Genomic DNA, 20344 nt, shown 5'->3' on the forward strand with positions numbered 1-20344 from the left:
TGTACACAGTTATGCACCAGCATGCTTTCACAGCGTGGGTGGTGTCTTTGGTATAGGGTCTTGTAGAACACGCCACACAGGGAAACACGTCCTGAGCAATAGCATCAACCAGCTGGACTTAAATGACCGGATGGCTAGTTTTGGTTATCAACAGGACACACCTGGGAAAGGGACCCTTACTTGAGGAATTACTTCAATCGCGTGGACCTGTGGGCATGCCTGTGCATAGTTTTTTGATTGGTAATTGGTACGGGAGGGCCCAGCCCAGCCCACTGTGGGCATTTGAACAAACAATAATACGTTTTTTTTTCTGGAGAAAACTACTTTACCGGAACAGAAGTTTTTTGTCTTTGTTTTACACTGGTAATTTTTTTTTTAATGCATTATGTGGCCAAGTGTGGTGGCATAGACCTTTAATCCCAGGACTTGGGGGACAGGTGGATCTCAATGAATCCAAGGCCAGTCTGGTTTTCTTAGTGAGTCCCAGGCTACACAGTGAAACCCTGTCTTACAAAACAGAACAAAAAAATAAAGATACACTGTGCATTTGATAATGTTGTACTCTAAGGGAATTACTTTAAATCTACATTTAGTGTATTGTGCGTGGATACAGGCGAAGAATATGAAACACAGTAACTGAGTTTAAAAACCACTGCCTAGCGTCCTGGTTAGGTGTCAGCCCTTTCACCTGCCGTTATAATCATCCATCCGTCCACTGGCAGAATCTCATGCAGCCTACCCAGTCTGGCCTTAACCTGTTTTATCGTCATGGACGTCCTTGAACGCCTGATTATCCTGCCTCTACCTCCCCAGTGCTGAGATTACAGGTTTATGGCAGTTTTAGGTTCACAGGATCAACACTGAGCTTTCACATTTACCAACGGAACTACACCCTCAGCTCTACTGTTGTTTTTTTTTTTTTTCACCGTGAAAAGGGAAACAAAGTCTTAATAATTGTGTATGTCTTGATACTGTGGGCCCATAAACTTTGAATACAGATGCTCTGGTTGAAAGCTATTGTGCCATACCGAGGTGCAAGTTGTATGTAGACCGTCTGTGTCTTTTACCTGCCTTTGCCTAACAGTATAAATATTAAGGCCTGCTAGTGACTATACTGCATGTTTTAAACGAATGCAGAGTCTTCCATTCACTCATTTACTTTAATCGTAACCTCAATACTTGGTGTGAAAGTTTACAAGAAATCTCATACTCAGGGTGCTTGTCAATTTTAAAGATAGGTTAGGTGGGCAGCAGCCTGTATTTAATAATGAAACTATAGATTGGTCATGTATTTATTTATAAAGTCCAGACGTCAGTCACCGGCCCTTCACCACGGCAGCCCGGGCCTCTCGATTCCTCCGCCGGATTCGGAGGCGACCAGAAAGAGCCGGTCTTCTTCCTAAAACTGACAGCAGCACAGGGGAGTGATGGAGTCCGAGGGCACAAGCTCCGCAGCCGGCGCCGCAGCAGCCGGGTGAACACCTCTGAAGACCTAGCGAAGCCTAGCAACAAGCCATGGCCCACCAGGCCGCCGGGACCCGCGGGAGCCGCCGCGTTGCCAGGGCGACGCTTCCGGCCGGCGCGCGCAGCCCCCGGGAGCAGGCGAGTCGCGCGGCGGCGGGGCGGGGCGGGGCAGGGCGGGCTAGACGTGCCGGGCGCCGCGAATTAAGCTCGCGGGCGCGCGCTCTCTCTCCCGCGGGCGCGCGCGCCTTCGCTTCCCAGGCTCCGTCGCTGCTGACGCGGTCGCGGACGACGTTGGGGGAGCGGGAAGGCAGCGGCAGCAGCGGGGCCGGGATGAACAGCGGCGGCGGCTTCGGTCTGGGTTTAGGCTTCGGCCTCTTCCCTACGGCGGTGATTCAGGTGACGAACCTCTCGTCGGCGGTGACCAGCGAGCAGATGCGGACGCTCTTTTCCTTCCTAGGAGAAATCGAGGAGCTGCGGCTCTACCCCCCGGAGTGAGTGCTTGGAGCCCGGCGGGCGGGCGGGCGGGCGGGGGAGGGGCGCGCCGCCATCGAGACCTAGGGCGCCGAGGTGGGGGGGGGGGTAGGGAGGAGGGAGGAGAGGAGCGCGGCGCGGGCGTCACGTGACCGCGTGCTTTACCTAAGGCGGCCATGTTTGATGAGGGCACCGGGCCCGCTGCCCTTCTCTCCTCGTAGGGGATTTTGTCTGATTAATCTCCGCGCGGAGTGCCTGTGAAGGATTTAGGGGCGGCTTCCCCTTTCGAGCCTCGAGGACTGTGGTTGATGCCCGGTTTTCGAATTGGGTGCCCCAGACCTTAGGTTTACCCCCCCACCCCGCTCCCTCCCCCTACCGCTCCCCTCCCCCCCCCACCCCCGAACTTAAGATGGCCGCAGGTGGGCCGGCTGTAGTCCTCATGGCAAATACTCCTAACGTGGTTTTTTTTTTTTGCACTGGGAGCATCGAAGAGGACGCCAGCAACGCCAGCGCCCCGGACCTCTAGGCCTTAGTGTCAGGGTGCTAGTGCTGACGAGAGTGCGGGTGACAGCGTGGAGTCGGGGCTATTTACCATCCTTCTGGTTTTTCTAACCGAGCCCGTAGTAGTCACGATCTTAAAAGATCACGTCAATTCCTCCTTTTGGCAACAGCCTGAATTTTCTCTCCAGAGAGGTCACACCGGCCCAGACATTTCAAAAAGTATAGGTCAGTGCAGAACTACCGCTACTGTGTGCTGCACGTGTTTAAAATCCAGATCTTAATTGGCATTTGTAGGTCGGCCTCACTTGCCAGCCAGGGCACTTGAAGTGGTAAATTTCCATTAAGCAATATTGACTAATCAGCTAACTTGCAGAGTAGTTGAAATAATACCACTGAATGCCCATTAGTGTTCTTTTCACTCATTGGTACAGTTGATAATTAACATTTCATTTGTTCTAGCTAGGTGTGGTATCACACTTTTTTTTTCTCCCCTTGGTATTTTGAGACAGGGTTTCTCTGTGTAGCCTTGGCTGTCCTGTACTCGTTTTGTAGACCAGGCTGGCCTTGAACTCACAGAGCTCCACCTGTCTCAGCCTCCCGAGTGCTGGGATTATAGGCGTGTGCCACCACACCCGGCGGTATCACACTCTTTTAATACAAGCACTCCCGGAGGCGGAGGCAGGTGGATCTCTTGAGTCAGAGGCCAGTCTGGTCCAGGGCTGCCAGGGCTCTTTGTGCAGAGAGACCCTGTCTTGAAACAACAACCAAATTCGTTGTCTACTAGTGCCCGTCTTCATCTGGTGTGTCCTCAGAGACTGCCATGACAGCCATCTCCAGTCTAGAACAGGCCCCCGGCACTTAAAAAATATTTAATGAAGTCGACATTTAGTGATGTAGTTTCTCTTGTAGAATGACATACAGTCTGAGTTAATACAGGTTATTTCTAGATGCTGAGAATCTAGCAATATAATTTTGACAATACTGCCTAAGTGCATGAGGTTTGACTTAACCATTACATTAAAATTTGTAGTACTTTTTTTTTTTTTAACATTTGAAGATGCCCCCCCCCCTTCTTTCTCTGTTTTGAGGGGGTTGTTTTTTTCCCCCAAGGACAGGGTTTCTCTGTAGCCCTGGCTGTCCTGGACTTGCCTTGTAGACCAGGGCTACCTCTGCGTCCCAGGGTGTTGGGATTAAAGGCACCCACCCGGCTGCGTTCAGCTGTCACTTCAGTACTCAACACTTAGTAACTTGGAAGAGGGCAGCTGTGTCCTGGGAGGGTTAGAAGCCAGTCAGTGAAATAAATTATCCACCCATGAACTCATGTAAATGAACTGGGGACAGTAGATAGTCTTTACTCCCAATGAAATGCCGTCTGTATGGTTGAAACTTGGGTTTAGGTGGTAATACACTGCCAGTTGTTAGCTGGCACTTGGGAAGGTGCATCGTGAAAGTCTACCCTTTCCAGGCCTGGCCTTGAATAAACCCAGTTTCCTTCCTGCATGAGAAAATATGTGGGGTTTAAAGGTCAAAGAGAGTTAAAAAGCTCTGCTATTTGTGTTAAATAAAATACAGTCAGTATATCACAGACAAATTCCTTTGGCAAAATTGTTACCAGATAAAAATTCTTACCTAGTTTTCCTAAGTGCAGTAGATCCTCAATCTGGTATTGTGGTGATACTGATACACTTTATTAACATAACTCCATAATGCAGTAGAGCCAGTTAGTCTTTAAGGATGTACTTGCAGTTTGATGCTGAAGTGTATAAAAATGCAGTCAGTAGTACTTTTGTCAAAAATAATGATAGTTAGCTGGGTAGTGGTAGTGTGCCTTTAATCCAAGCAGAGGCAGAGGCAGCTGGATCTCTGTGAGTTTGAGGCCATGCTGGTCGACAGAGCAAGTTCCAGGACAGCCAAGGCTACACAGAGAAATCCCATCCCTGTCTTAAAAAACAAAAACTGATAGTTTTGATTATCATATAAACATTGTTTTGTGATTAATATTTAGACATTGAGTAGTTACAGATTTAAAATTGGAGATCTATTTCTTTAGTGAAATGTGAAAATAGGTCCACATCGGGTGTCTCCCTTTTTTCCTCTTCACCTCATTTTTTGAGATTGTTTCACTGACATAAAGCTCTGGCAGCCTGGCTTAGCTGCCGCACTCTGGGGATCTGCTTGGAATTTGAGTGCCAGAGATGTACACAGCACACGTTAGGCATTCATGTAAACAGGCCAGTAGCATGGCTCACCAGGTAGAAGGCTAGCCGCTCAAAGCAGTATTGAGCTCAGTCTCTAGACTAGAACCCACTGAGAGAGGAGAGAGTTGGGCTCCTGAGAGTTGTCTTCTGCCCTCCTTGTACAGGTGCACCCCAGGAGTACACACTCACACAAATAATACAGAACGTGAACAAAGAATTTATGTAGACACTCACTGAGCATACTAAGAGTTATTTGTCATTCTTTTTTATATTGCCAGATAAATATCCAGAATTACTGTCCAATGTTTTGCACAAAAGAATTTCTTATGAAAACCTATTTATACAATTTCTCAATGAAAATCTATTTTTACGAATTGATTTTTTTTTCTTTTTTCTTTTTCTTTCTTTCTTTCTTTCTTTTTTTTTTTTTTTTTTTTTTTTTTGGTTTTTCGAGACAGTGTTTCTCTGTGTATCCTTGGCTGTCCTGGACTCACTTTGTAGACCAGGCTGGCCTCGAACTCACAGCGATCTGCCTGCCTCTGCCTCCCAAGTGCTGGGATTAAAGGTGTGCGCCACCACGCCCGGCTGACGAATTGGTTTTTTCAATAAACTTTCCATTGCGATGTAATGTTCACACAGAAAAATGAACATTATGGTGTGGGGCTCAATGAAATTTTACAGTTTAAACATGGCAGTGTAGCAGGCACACAGATGGAGAGTTTCTGCCCCCTACAAGTTCCTGTGTGCCCTCCTGCAGTTGACTAAACTACCCGCTAAGGGTAATTCTGTTGTCATTTCTAACACCAGAAAGATTTTCACCTGTGCAGTTTTTCTTGCTTGCTCTGGTTTCCTACTTCTCTGGTTTTCCAAGTTAAAAGAATTAAATTAAAAGTCTGTTAACTTTTTAAAATTTAAAGTTAACTTAGTTAATTTAAGTAACTTAAAGTTAATTTAAAGTAACTTAGTTACTTAAAAAAAAATGCTGTGTTGAAAGATTACACTACACTGTGTCTGGTATTTTTTGTTGCCATGGCAAAACACCTAAGATCAAACAGGGAGTTGCTTTGGCTGACATCTCAGAAGCTTCGATCTGTGTTGGGGGCTCTGATGATTCAGCCTATGGCCAGGCAGAAATATCATGGTGCCTAGGAAATAGAGACAGCTCACAAGAAGGGACGAGGTAAAATGTCCAAGGTGCTCTGCCAGCCTCAGCTCCTAAAAGTGCATTCAGCTGTATAACCTCAGAAACACCAGCCCCTGAGGACCAAGTCTTCAACACACTGGGGCCTTTTGGGGGCTACTTGATAGCCTAATTATAACAGCCATTTTATATAGAGTAGCAAACAAGAAAGTTCACCCCACCAAACTCCTTTCATTAGCATGTTTTTTCTTTGGTCCCCTATATGTGCTTAATAACACAGTGTAATCAAAGGAGTCATATACTGTGATTATAAGCTTTTTTCCTTAATCTGTAATAAGCACTTTTAATATTGCTGTGCTTTAAAGTAATATTTAAAGATGTGTGCTGTGTTGAGTGTTTTTGAAATTCTCCTACCCCTTCCCCAAGACAGGGATTTCTTTTCTTTTTTCTTTTTTGAGACATGGTTTCTCTTGTAGTCCTGCCTGTTCTGGACTTGCTTTGTAGACCAGGCTGGCCTTGTACTCAGCTCCACCTGCCTCTGTTTCCTGAGCACGGGGATTACAGGTGTGTGCAACTGTGCCCTACACAGGGTTTCTCTGTGTAGCCTTGGCTATCCTGGACTTTGTAGACCAGGCTGGCCTTGAACTCAGAAAGATCCGAAATTCGGTCATTATATGTTGGTTATCTTTAAAATGTTTAGTTACAAATGAATGCGTTTAAGCTAGCTGCATTTGGAAGTGTTGATCATCAGCAATGATTGGTAGGTCTGCAGGCAGTGTCAGCACTTGATAAGAAAGGGTTGGAGAACTGTGCCATCCAGAGGACCAGTGGAGTCCTAGTAAGTGTTGTGTTGACTAATAATAATTTTATGAGTAAAGCTACTTGTTCATGTTTTGGATTGTGTAATTTTGATAGACCTTCTAAAGCAGCTGTTTGCAACTGTGGGTTGAGACCCCCTTGGGGATGGAATGACCCTTCCCAAGGGTCACCTAAGACCACTGGGAAACATCTACATTATGATTAATAGTAGTATCAAAGTGACAATTATAAAGTAGCAATGAAAATAATTTTCTGGTTGGAGTCACCATAACATGAGGAACTGTATTAAAGGGTTGAAGCACCAGAAAGGTTGAAAGCCACTTTACATCTTTAGATACACTTCTAGAGTCTAAAGGATGTATCTTGATGTACTAATAAAACATTGGCCGTAGTGGTAACCACATTGACATTTGAATATTGTAATGTGCCATCACCATGTTTAATGAACAAATGGCCAATTAGAGCACCAGAAATTTAACCTGCTCCCAGAGGTAGGGTTTTGTTTATTTTGTTTTTAAATGTCACTACTTAAAACCTGATTTTTGGTTTATTTTTATTTTTATTTTTTAAGAACAGTAAGATTTTATATTCTAAAAAAATCTAAAACTTGCTTCAACAAATGAGATCAAACTACATCTACTACTTATAGGCAGTGCTACTTTTGGTTTTTTGTTGCTTTTACTTTTGGTTTTTTAAGACAGGGTTTCTCTGTGTAACAAACAGCTATGGCTGTTCTGGAACTTGCTTTGTTGACCAAGCTGGCTTTGAACTCACAGAGATCTGTCTGCCTTTGTCTCCAGAGGGCTGGGATTAAAGGTGTGCCCTACCACGCCCAGTAGGCAGTGCTGCTTTGTACAGAGAATTACTTTTAGACAAAACAGAGTATATAATTTTTTGAAAAATTTTTTTGTTTTGTTTTTCAAGACAGTGTTTCTCTGTGTAGCCTTGCCTGTCCTGGAGTCACTTTATAGACTAGGCTAGCCTTGAACTCACAGAGATCCTCTGCCTCCAGAATGCTGGGATTACAGGCATGTACCACCTGGGCCAACTCTTTGAAAATTAAAACTGTGGCCATTGAGTTTTGGTCCATGTGTGTAATCCCAGCTAACTGTAAGCTTGAGGAAGGAGGATTTCAAATTCAGATCTTGTGCAACATAGTGGACCCTGTAGACCAAAGTTAGATTTTAAAGTGCCAGGAGCTAGAGGTGTGCTTTGTAGTTAAAGAACTTGTCTGGCATGGGAGGCCCTGGGTGTAGTCCCTAGTATCATAAAACATTTAAACTGTGACCAAGAGAAATCGTCCTGTCAGAGAGTTTAGACATACCACACGATCTAAGCATACGGTTTGTAAGTGTAATTAGGTTATGCTGTTGATGCCCAGCAGTGGTGGTGCATGCCTTTATTAATCCTAGCACTCAGCACACAGAGGCAGGCAGATTTTTGTGTGAGGCCAATCTGGTCTATAGAGTGAGTTCCAGGACAGCTAGGGCTACATAGATAAACCTTGTCTCAAAAATAATATAATAATACAACAATAATAATAACTTTTGTCAGTTATCATCTGTATGCAGTCTGTAATGTTCAATGCAAAACTTCTCAAAGCTGAAATATTTATGTGTTTATAAAATATTGTGAAGTTGGCCTTTATTTCAAGAAAAGTAGTAGGAGATATAAAATTGCTTAAGGGCTGAGGGTGTATGTAGATCAATGGCAAATGCCTGCGTGGCATGCACAAGTGTACCACAAAAAGGAAGATTACTGAGCACCGACGTACTGTATCAGCGGTCCTCAACCTATGGGTTGTTAACCCTATGGGGAGTCAGACACCACTTCACAGAGGCCGTAAGAAAACACAAGTATTTATTTTATTTTTTTAACACAAGTATTTATATTATGATTAATAACACTAGCGAGATTACAGTTAAGTAGCAACAAAAATAGTTTTATGGTTGGAGATAACCCAACACGAGGAAGTGTATTAAAGGGTTGCTTGAGAACCACTGAGCTATACCTTCCATCTATGTACCATGATAGTGTTCTTCAAAGTGGACCGCCTTTTCTTTTCTTTTTTCTTTCTTTCTTTTCTTTTCTTTTTTCTTTTCTGAAATAGGGTTCCTCTGTGTAGCCCTGGCTCTCCTGGACTCACTTGTAGACCAGGCTGACCTTGAACTTGCCTGCCTTTGCCTCTGGAGTGCTGGGATTAAAAGTGTGTGCCACCACGCCTGGCTCAGAGTAGACCACTTTTAAATTTGTTGCCAGGATTCTCAAGTCTTACTGGTACATCTTTCCAGCTAGGTTCTTTATAAATCGGTCTGGTTGCTGGGTGTGGTGGAGAACGTCTTTAATTCCAGCACTAGGGAGGCAGAGGCAGGCAAGTTCAAGGCCAGCCTGGTCTACAAGTGAGTCCAGGACAGTCAGGGCTACACACAGAGAAACCCTGTCTTGAAAAACAAACAAACAAAAAAAACCAAATAAATAAATAAGGCTGGTTTGCTATGCTCATGAATACTTAAAGTGAAGTGTGTTTTAACTAGAGGTATGTATGATGCCCTTTACATTTCAGTAGTAACTATTTAGGTTTGCATTTTTTCACATGAGCACTGACATTGTTCATTTAAAAAGATCCCTGTTAAATTGAAGAATAGAAGCTGTGATGGTCATAGAGCAACCAGGACTCCGGGTAGCAGCAAAGTGACTGTCTTTTTATCCCAAGAGGCTGTTTTGTGTATCTTCTGTCTCTGTGTGGACCTGTTCTATACTCCCTCATCTGAGACAAGTTGCTTTCCAGCCCAGCAGAAAGAATGGGTTTTGAGCTCATGTATCTGGTCAAGCTTGACTACCCAAATTTCATGTTGTTAGTCAGCCAGTGGATTAGCCAGGTGACTGGTCACTTGGGGCTAGAGAAGCTTAAGGAATGTGTTGGGAGGTTCAAACACACTGGACTAATGCCTGCGCTGAAGCTGCGTACAATGCCTGTGGTCTGTGAGAGCTTTGAATGGTCTACAGAGGACTTGAAACTTGTCTTGGGGGAAAAATGGAATTAGTTTAAAGGGGAGATAGAGAAAACACCTGATTCCCTGGGTGAAACTGTGTACAGGGTCCACAGGTTCAGACTGTTCTTATTCAGGATGTGTTCTTGGACCTACGAGACTTGTGGGTCTGGTGTTTTGGATAGGTATAAAGGTTCCTCTTAGGAAACTTCATCTTAAGTGATGTGATGCAATTTAGGGTTTAGGATCACACTGGTAGTTTTTTGGAAGACCATTACCGAGGGATTAAAGTTAGACAAAGAGTGATTGACCAGAAGTCTGTAATCTCATTGAGTAGTGCTGAGGTTCTGAACTAAGGCATCAGTAGTGAGAGAGAGGGAAGCCATTGTGTGACACGGTTTGGGAAATGAGCTCAGGGTTGATTGAGGTAAGGATTAGGATCAGGAACTGCAGCCCAAGGCTCAGTTTGACAAAAGAGATTATTGCTTACCACACTCTTGGTAGGGTTGAGGCCTGAGGTGGCCTGAGATAAAGTGGACAGTCAGCTTTCTGTCTCTTGATCATTGCTGGTGGCTGTGGCAGAGGACAGAGTCAGGTAGTGGCTCCCAAAGCTTCTGCAGAACTGAGACATTCTGATTCTATTTCACCTCCCAAAGCAAGTTATTCAGGCCCAGCTAAGTTCAGGAAGCAGAAAAGTGGAATTTCACCATGCAGTTAAAAGGAGCATTGCAAGTTTTGGTGAGTGGTGCCAATTACTGTCACGCTAGTGACTCCCAGATACCAGAGCAGAGAAATGTGACTATTCTTTTTTTCCTTTCTTTTTGTAAGGTTTTTCGAGATAGGGTTTCTCTGTGTACCCTTGGCTGTCCTAGACTCGCTGTGTAGACCAGGCTGGCCTTGAACTCAGAGAGATCACCTGCGTCAGCCTCCCAAGTGCTGGGGTTAAAGGTGTGTGCCAACACGCCCAGCTGTGATGTTACTTTTAAGTAAGATAGAAAATACAGGATACAGGGTAGAACTGGAAAGAGGAGAAGGTAGTGAGTGGATTTTGAGTTTACTGAGGTAGGGTGCATCAAAGTGTAATTAAATGCCGGGAATGGTGGCGCACACCTTTAATCCCAGCACTCAGGAGGCAGAGGCAGGCGGATCTCTGAGTTCGAGGTTAGCCTGGTCTACAAAGCGAGTCCAGGACAGCCAGAGCTGACACAGCCTGTCTCAACAAACAAACAAAAGTGTAATTAAATTCAGAGGCAGGCACTTGGATCTGGCTGTTCAGATCCCAGGACAGATACAAGTTGGAGATTTGGTAATGTAAGAGGTAAGGTGGTGGGTTAAGTCTGAGGGGCTGTATTTATGTGACACACTGTGTAAAGGCTTTGGCTTGGATGGTGGCTGAGGGGGTTTTGGTGAGAGCTACTGTGAATTGGTGACCTTAAGTGAGGGAAATAAGTCAAATAGGAACAAATTAGTATTTTTAAAAACAACGTAAGTAGCCCCACTACTTATATTTATAACACTGTTTAAGTTCTAGATACAAATCAGTTTTCTTTTTTACAGTATTTAGCTATACTTTTTTTCTTTTTTCTTTTTCTGTTGCCATGATAAAGGCGGCTTAGGGAAGGCAGGATATAGTTTGCTTATAGTTTGAGGCATAGAGTCCACCATGAGAAGACGTGGCAGCAGGAGCAGGCGGCAGCTGGTCACAGCCAGTCCACTGTCAGGGAGCAGAGTCCTCACGACATGCTCACACAGCTTCCTTTCTTAATGAAGTAGAGGACCCGAGCCCAGGGAATGGTGCTAACACATGTAGTGTGGGTCTTCCACTTTAATTACTCTAATCTCAACATTGTCTCATAGACTTGTCTCGAGTGAGTGTGGATCCAGTCAGTTTTACTAGCAATAATACATTACAGGTTGTTAGTGTAGCTGTAACTTTTACCATTTAATGTTATTCTACATTGTTTTAAAGATGGATGTGTTGAGGGATCATATATGTGAGGGATCACAGAGAACAAATTTACTAGTAAAAGTGACTGTGGAGGGGCTGGAAGGATGGCTAAGTGGTCAGAGTATGTATTAGTGTCAGGTCCTCGCCATCCGCCCCAGGCAGCTTATTTGTAGCGACAGTTTCAAGGGGTCTGATACCTTCTGTGTCTGGACTTCATGGCCACTAGCATTCACATTACCCTTGCTTAAAAATAAAATAAAGCTTTTTTTTTCTCTTAAGACAGGGTTTTTCTGTGTAGCCTTGGTTGTCCTGGACTCACTTTATTGACCAGGCCAGCAATCTGCCTGCCTCTGTCTCCCTGAATGCATGGCCCACTGAGCCTGACTACAAAATCAAACTTTTTTAAAAGGCTTTATAATTACTAGTTATCGAGTTACTGTGCAATTTAGTGAGAAATATTATAGATAACAACACAGTGCCCATGAAGTAGTATATTTTTAAAAATATAATGAGGTAAGACCATATTATAGACAAACTCTTTTCGGCCAGTGCTGGTTCCTATTTTCTGTAGGTCTATCTAGTTAAGTCAAATGGACTAGGGTGTCTACTATTCTGCAAAATAAGTTACATAACATTTTGTTTGTAAAAACCTTTCATTTTTGTCCTGAAAAGCACATTATTCTGTAACTTGAAGCCATCTGGTATATGCAAAAGCTCCTTGTTTAATTCTACATTACCTAGTTGTGTGATTACTGAGAAGTTTTCGGGGCCGCCACGGTACCACTAGCTAGCACTGTTTTTAGTGATAGAAGTGTTGGGTAATCAGTTGGGGTGGGAGAGGCCACAGGGTCAAGTCTTGAGGACTGGTACATCTGTAGAGGGGCTGTGATGTTAGTTAGCTGTTTTGAATTTTGCTCAAGTACTGATTGATTTGTAGATAACTGTAGATTGACTTCTGTGTTGTCAGACAAGTCAGCGTTAAATCACTAAAATTCATTGTTTCACATGTTAATAATCTTTAGCAACAAAATTACCTAACTCTGGTGTAAGAAATTTCAAATGAAATTACAAATCCATGCAAATGTTTATTAATCCATTTGTTTTCTTTTTATCTTGCAGCAACACACCTCTTGCTTTTTCCTCCAAAGTATGTTATATTAAGTTTCGTGACCCATCAAGTGTTGGTGTGGCCCAGCATCTAACTAACACGGTTTTTATTGACAGAGCTCTGATAGTAGTTCCTTGTGCAGAAGGTTAGTATCTCATGTTTTTTTCTTGTTTTAATATATGTCCTGTCTGTTTCTATAGCCTTTAACTTCCTAGAAATTGGCCAGTACTCTATGTATGAGTCTGTTTGTGCACACTCACATTCTTATGTGTGAAAATGAGGATGAGATTGGAGAAGAAAAAAAACCACCTGATAGGAAACTATACTGAAGTGGTTGGTTTATTACTTATGGATATTTGAGATTTTACAACTGAACATTTGGAAAATTTGTCAAACATTTGCCTTTTATATCTGGCTTTGGCTTTTTTGTAGCCAATATGCGGATTATAAAAAGGGCTTTTTAGAATTTAAAAACTTAAGTTGGTATGAAAAAATAATTTAAAATGCATATATTCATGAGGACAGAGTTAAAAATTTTTCAAGTAAAACACTATATGCTCAGCCAAATTTGGGTTGTGTTTTTATATTCATTTGAAAAATACTCAGTTTATTCTTTCAAATATCCTCTTAATATAGTGTCTCTCATTATTATGAGACTGTTATTTCATATTTAGTGTAATTTTTGTTATACATCTGGGACATTTTCTTTGATTGGCTTTTATTGGGGAGGGTAACTAGGAAGTAATTTTTAAATCCTCCATCAAGGAGTGATGTAAAAGATGGGGAAAAGGCCAAAGGATTTCTAGTTACTTGCTAAATTTTATGTCTTGTATTGCATTAAGAACTAATTGTTATTAAAATTTTTATGTTTTTCCACAGTCATTCATATATAATTGGCTGCTGATTTTGACAATTTTAATGTACAGTTAACTTAGAGTACTGACTGGCTTATGTACATAGATTTTAAAATTTGGTTATTTTCTACATTTAAATGTCCTTAGAAATGAACTTTTTTTTTTTTTTTTCAAGCTGATAGTAACTTTTATAGCACAAAAATATGTTAGGTACAACTAACAGCCTATGTTAGTAGGCTAAGATTAAAATCACTTAGTGCATCAGGAGTTTACTGCACCTTGGGAGGTTTATGCTTGTTTCAGAATGCCTAGTTTGGAATGTTAAGAGCCCTTTAAGAGACAGCTTCTCCTAAACTGTTAATTTTGAAGTCCCAGAACAGGAAGTTCTGTGTTTTTTCCCCTAGACAAAATTGAAAGCATATTTCTCAAGTGTAAGGGGTTAGAATAGATAGGAAAGATAAATGTAGATTAAACTAAATTATTTGGCAAAAATATTCTTATCTGATAGTCTTTAAGAGCACAGTGAGCCTCAAGTTTGGCAGGAAGATGAGAGAGGCAGAAGTTTTAATTTTACAAAGTTCCGTGCTATGAAACTGCACAGGGGAAACAAAAATCCCATGTAGCTTTCTTAAATTGGAAATATCAGAAAAGTATAATGTAGGCTTTTATCATTACTGATTTTGAATGAAGAGTTTAAAAAAATCATTGTAGGAACTTTGCTGTAATCCCATACAATCAGAGAGACTCTGATTTGTAAGAAACTTTCAAGGTTATGGGGATATGGAGGTGACTGTTGTACTTTGTTTTACTTGGTAGAAATTAATAAAGAAACAGCTATAACTCTTAAATATTTTTAATGCTACCATTTTGAGAGGAAATTTTACTATTTTTGGACATGCAAATCTAAATTTACTGCATTTCTAAAACTTTGACACTAGTAACTGAGACCAGGAAGAAACTGATAGACTTTTTTTTAGTAGTTTTATCAAATATAACTGATGAATTTCACAGCTGTTAAGTCTGATTATATACTTCCAGCAAAGAGGTGCTGCGTTGTTGTCTTTATGAGAGCAGAGTGAGAAAGGCAGATGAGGGGAAGGCTGCAGGGAGGGGTCTCAGCGAGGAGGTGTGCACGGTGCCTCAGTGCCACACACAGCAGTTTACCAGATTTTTCAGTTGCTTTCATTTTGCTGGTTTTTAGTTCGGATAGTAAGATGAGAAGAGGGTGGGAAAGTGGTATTGATACACACCTATTGAGCAGGAGCTAGTGTTAATAAAACATGCCATTTTGAATAAAACATACTTTCATTATGATTATCTAAATATGACCTCTTTTTGTTGTTGCGTGCATTTCAGATTTCTTTTTATAAATGTTAACACTTAGAAAAAATAAGATCAGCATATCAGGTGTGAACCTAATCATCAGTCATAACTTTATGTCCACATTTTCTGGTAGATGGATTTTGACTATTAATTTGGTTTTGTATGTTTTCTCTATGTGATATTTGTGCATTATTAGATGACTAGACTGGCCAAGGCAGACCTGTTACACTTGCCTGAGTTAGGCATTGTTTGCCATGCCACTAAACCTGCCGCCAAGTGAAACCTTCATTGGGGAAATGAGATCGGAGTCTGAACCGCAGAAGATGGACGCCCTGTCTCTGTTTTTATTGTTTTACTTTAATTTCATTTCTTTTTATTTTGTCCCTTTTTTTTTGTTTTGTTTTTGTTTTTGTTTTGTTGAATCTTTCACTTTTAACTTGTGAGCTGGTTTTCCAGTTCTTTGTAAATGGTATTCCATTAAGAGTTCATAACGTGTTGCAAATTTATGGGGAATGATGAACAGAACTCAACCGTTAGATGAACTAAATCCCATGCAGTAAGTTGTAGTGTAGCTGGGAAGATGCTTGTGCCTTTTAATTGGTCTTTGTGGGTTGATGAGGTACATTTTGATCTTTAAACATTAAAACACTTTATGAGAATCTTAGGAACATTTTCTAATGGGCTCAGTGCTTAATATTTTTCCCCAAATCTACATCTCTCATAAAAACCAACTGATGGCTTATAATTTGTATCCTTCCCCTAGAACTTTAGGCATATAAAACCATCAAGGAAAATAAGTGCATTTCTTTTACCATCCTGAAGGTAGGGGGAGGCTTTTGTGTTTTATTACTTTGGTCCTATGAAGCCTTTTGTTGCCTCTGGGAAGTGATACTGGAGAAAACTGATTATTTATTTGTATGCATGGTTTTTTCTTTGCTTGAATTTTTTTTTAAGTTCTTCAGAAGTTACCAGCTTTTAAAGTGGACTCTGAAGTCAGGGCTCAAAGGAGATGATGCTTGCCTCAGTTTTCTTTGAAGTGTAGTTTGGGGAAAATGCTAAATACTTACTTGTTTTATACTTTTATATACTCTGGTAGAGTTTTAGAAGATAAATTTTATAGAATTTTATTTTGGAAATAGAACGATGGAATTTTTCTTAAAGTATCTTTAGAATAAGACAAATAATACTGAGCTTAAAGTTACTGATTTCTAACAATTTATTGTCATGAGGTAGGGAGAGTCTGTTAGTCTGCTGATACTCAACACAGAACCGAGGCCTTGAAGTACTGAGCGATGGTCTTGGTTCATGTTGAATATCTGCTATCTGTGCAGTCTCGACTATATGCATAGGGGGTTTGGTTATTGACAAGTCCTGAATTCGACATGTTACTATATTGGATCTCCTTCAGGTGAACAAATTAGAGTACTAAAGCATAGAGTGTACACCTTAGGGTACAGTTATTTATTAAAGATGTCAGGTTTTAAACTAAAAATACTATATATTTCTAATAGATAATGGATGTGATAATATAAATAGTATAGTGGGGGCACATGTAGACATAGGGTAATAGTAGGAACTAGTTCCTTGCTACTTGATATCTGCAGTAAGGCTGGCCCTGTTATCATTCTGCATGTTAAGAAATCTGTTCTCCAGGACTTAAAGTAATATCCTTGTTTTTTAAAATTAGTTAAATTTACATGCTGTAAAATTAGAAAGTATGAATTTGCCAAAAGCACTGACTGTAACTGTATTTTTTTGAAGATAAGATATGACCACCATCTAAAGCTGTAAATGCTAGCTTGAGTCCCTCCGTGCTTAGAGGCCTTTCAGGATCGTTGTTTGGAGATTTTCTCTGTGCGTCTGGTGGTTCTGAATAGGATTTACCACTGAAACCAGGCACCACTCTTCTGAACATTTGCCACGTGTTTGAGCTTGTGTGATTTTTTTTTTTTTAATTTAAAGAATGGTTTCAAGACAGTCTTAATAAAAAAAAAGAGTCTTAATGAATTAATAGAAATGGTCACATATATGCAATCAAGTTTAAGAAACACACCTCTTTTACTTGCTAAGGAGATAGGGAAAATGTGAAAGTTTTAGACTTCATAAACCAAATATGACAGATCATTAACTTCAAAATAAAATTTTAAAGTTGCAAGCATTTTTCTTAACCCTAAAGTGATTTTAGTACTACTTTTGTTAGACAATTACAGGTTTCTTAAGCAAAACATTCATAAGCAGAGTTACTATTATTCAGATAAGTATACATAAATTGCACCTAAAATTAGTATTTTAAAAAGTTTCCTGAGACTGGGGAATCCCATACACTCTTTATTAATTGCCTAAAAGGCATCTTTGGGATTGGATTCTTTGTAAGCATTAGTTGATGAGGTGCCTTATTGATGAATGGGTATGGACCTTTTTAAATTCAAGCTGATTATGTGTTGTAGTTTTCTGTTTTCTTGTGTGTGTTTGCGCTTGAGTGGAGTCTCTTGGAGGGTTATCAGCATTGCTTGTCTCACAAGTAGGCAGCCTCAGAGCAGAATAGAGACACTCATTATGGAACAGATTTCAATTCGCACATATTTGTTTTTTTTTTCTTTTTCTTTTTCTTTTCTTTTTTTGACTAATTTGGTTATTTGCCATTTCTGGGGATTAAACTTTAAAAAATGTTCTTCTTTTCTGTATCTGATGTTCTGTGTGCTATTAGTGACGCAGCCAACACGAACGGTTGTCATGTGTAACACAACTTTCGATCACCGCGAAAACAGCGTCCTGGGAAAGCGTCCATGCTTGATATCGTTTGGTTCATGAACATTAAGTTTCCAGTACAGGTGACCCATAGCTCAAAGTGTTAAATAATTGTCTACATTATTCAGTTTTTAAAATAATATTCCATTAATGAGATTGTTAGTCTTTGAAGTTTTGCTCACTTTTATTTTTCCTAATAGAGCAGGATAAAAGGAAAGACTTATGTTCTTATTTGTTTCTTTGTACGGATCTGATAGATAGATTCATTTATTATTATTATTTTTAAGTGCAAGGGTAATTGTAAAATCGTAGTGTTAAAGTTGGTGTGGTGCTTCTGCATTCCATAATATTTGACACTTGCCTCTGCAGGTAAAATCCCAGAGGAAGCCAAAGCCCTGTCTTTACTGGCTCCTGCTCCAACCATGACAAGCCTGGTCCCTGGTGCAGGATTGCTTCCCATCCCAACCTCCAGTCCCCTGACGGCAGTGAGTAGTGTAAGTCCTCTTAATGCTGTGAGCATGGACCTTTGCACACAGTTGAGTAAGGAGTAAGAAATTATTTTCACTTTGTTTTGTTTTGTTTTGTTAGCAAGCATCCAAAGTCCATACTTAAAAATTTACCTCATGTCGGCCAGGCATGGTGGTGCACATCTTTAATCCCAGCACTTGGGAGGCAGAGGCAGACAGATCCCTCTGAGTTTGAGGCCAGCCTGGTCTACAAAGCGAGACTAGGACAGCCAAGGGTACATAGAGAAACCCTGCTTTGAAGGAAAAAAAAAAATGTGCCCCATGTCATCTCACTTGAGATTGCTTTGGGCATTATTCTGAAATGATTGGGGGCTTGTTCAAATTTGAGAATTCAAGTAGGAAACTTGGTAACACAGACTTGGAGGCCCTAGATCACTTCCCAGTTTAGGAGGACCAGAAGGGGATGAGCATTGGTGGTGGAAAAAAGCATTTCAGAGAAACAGTTGCCTGATGACTGAGAAGATGGAATAAGGTGAAAAAATGACAAGAACCTTAGCGTAAACTTATCTTGTGATTTCTTAGTAAAAGGAGGATACAGCTGTCTTTTTAGGCTTTTTAGGTTTTGTGTGTAAGAGTCTGGCGTCCTCCTTTTAAAGGAGGGCCGTTGGTCAGGTGACTGACTACCTTGCTAGTGTTCGTAGGGACAGACTTCATAGTTGTGGTGGTCAGTTTGTCCTGGTTACACAAGTGGATTCTCAAGTTTTGAATCTTGCAAGCATTCTCCTGCTGGAGCCCTTCACTGAGACTCATGGAGCAAGATGATTTTTAAGTGAACTTGTATGTTTGAGGAACCAATGCAGTAGATACATACTTGAGACTGATGACAAAATTTGAGTCACATGATGCGATATTTCCGGATGAAACCAAGCATCTTCTGCCTTGTTTTATTACTCATGCAGCCAAATGGGTGTGAGTGTAGTCTGTTTAGTGCCATATTCTTTGAAAAAAAAATTTTTTTTAAATGTTTTTCGAGACAAGGTTTCTCTTTGTAGCCTTGGCTGTCCTGGACTCCTAGACCAGGCTGGCCTCGAACTCACAGCGATCCACCTGCCTCTGCCTCCTGAGTGCTGGGATTAAAGGCGTGTACCACCATACCTGGCTATTCTTTGAAATTCTGTTCTTTAGTTCATTTAAAAAAAAAAAAAAAAAAAAAGCTCAGTCCTTAGGATGAAACTGTAGAAAAGCTTCCGAGTTGTTGTTTTGCTGAGCATGAATTCAGTGTTGATGAATCATCATGTATTGATTGAGGGACCATTGGACAGAAAGGCATATAAGAAAGTTCTGTACTGAACACATGATGGGCAGGGATACTGTGATGGCAGGCTCTGGGGAGCGGAGCCTGACCTCTTCGTAGGCATTAGCATTAGCCTAGTGTACAATAATGCTATTTATGGAGATCACAGAATATAGCCATGGTGAACATTGAAAAAGAGTGTTTATTTTTAGTATCAGTTTTAAGGTAGTTAAATAAATGCCCAGGCAGCTAAAAAACTGTTGTGTTAAAAACTAATGTGATCTTACTCTTAATAATTCAGATACATGCATTTTAAAGCAAAAAGTCCTTTTTCTTCTTCAGTATGGCATAGGATGCAAATAACCAACACAGTGAGATTATAGTGTATTTTAAAGCTGCGACTACTACGCTGGGCAGATTCTAAACTACTCTAATCCTATGGCCTCAAAACCTTCATATACACCAATAACCTGCCAATCTGATGAGTCCTGGGGTAGCTTCTTTTCCAAGTGTCAACTGTCCAGCTACCCACTCTTCCAGCCACCTCTTGGAAGGTCCGCTTTCCACTTGTGTCCTTTTGTCCAGCTGATTGGCCAAACAGTGCTTTATTGACAACTGCTGCATCCACTCAAGGCATTTCCCACACATTCAGATATGCTGGTAGGAAGGTTAGAGAACGGCACTTTGGACACTAATGAAAACTGTGCCTCATAGTTTGCTTTTGTTTTTTATAGCTTGGTGTTTCACTTAGCAGTTTGGGAGCCATACCAGCAGCAGCACTGGACCCAAATATTACAACACTTGGAGAGATCCCACAGCCACCACTTATGGGAAATGTGGATCCTTCCAAAATTGATGAAATTAGGAGAACAGTTTACGTCGGAAATTTGAATTCACAGGTAACTAAGAAGAAACCGGGTGACAGTAGCCACTTATTCTTTCTTTTTAAAAATTCTGTTAATAGAGTATTATTTACTTTATTTTAAACCTAGTTATTAGCATGTTTATACAATGGTTC

The 20344-nt window shown here is 41.0% G+C and overlaps 1 protein-coding gene across 2 annotated transcripts in view; it reads left to right on the top strand.

Annotated features, from left to right (window-relative positions):
• The first annotated feature begins 1644 nt into the window (after positions 1-1644).
• The window catches only part of SREK1 (splicing regulatory glutamic acid and lysine rich protein 1), a 36114-nt gene continuing 17414 nt past the window's right edge, over positions 1645-20344 (top strand). The window contains exons 1-4 of one of the 2 annotated variants that reach the window (XM_084802298.1): positions 1645-1955; positions 12652-12785; positions 17935-18059; positions 20061-20225. In XM_084802298.1, the coding sequence (XP_084658424.1) occupies positions 1795-1955; positions 12652-12785; positions 17935-18059; positions 20061-20225 (585 nt within the window). In that variant the 5' untranslated portion in view covers positions 1645-1794. Of the gene's footprint in view, positions 1956-12651; positions 17649-17934; positions 18060-20060; positions 20226-20344 lie in introns of those variants that run through there. The other variant, XM_084802299.1, reaches the window with a different exon arrangement.

Source organism: Acomys minous (genome assembly GCF_964271855.1).
Source record: "Acomys minous genome assembly, chromosome: 11".
Taxonomy (NCBI): domain Eukaryota; kingdom Metazoa; phylum Chordata; class Mammalia; order Rodentia; family Muridae; genus Acomys; species Acomys minous.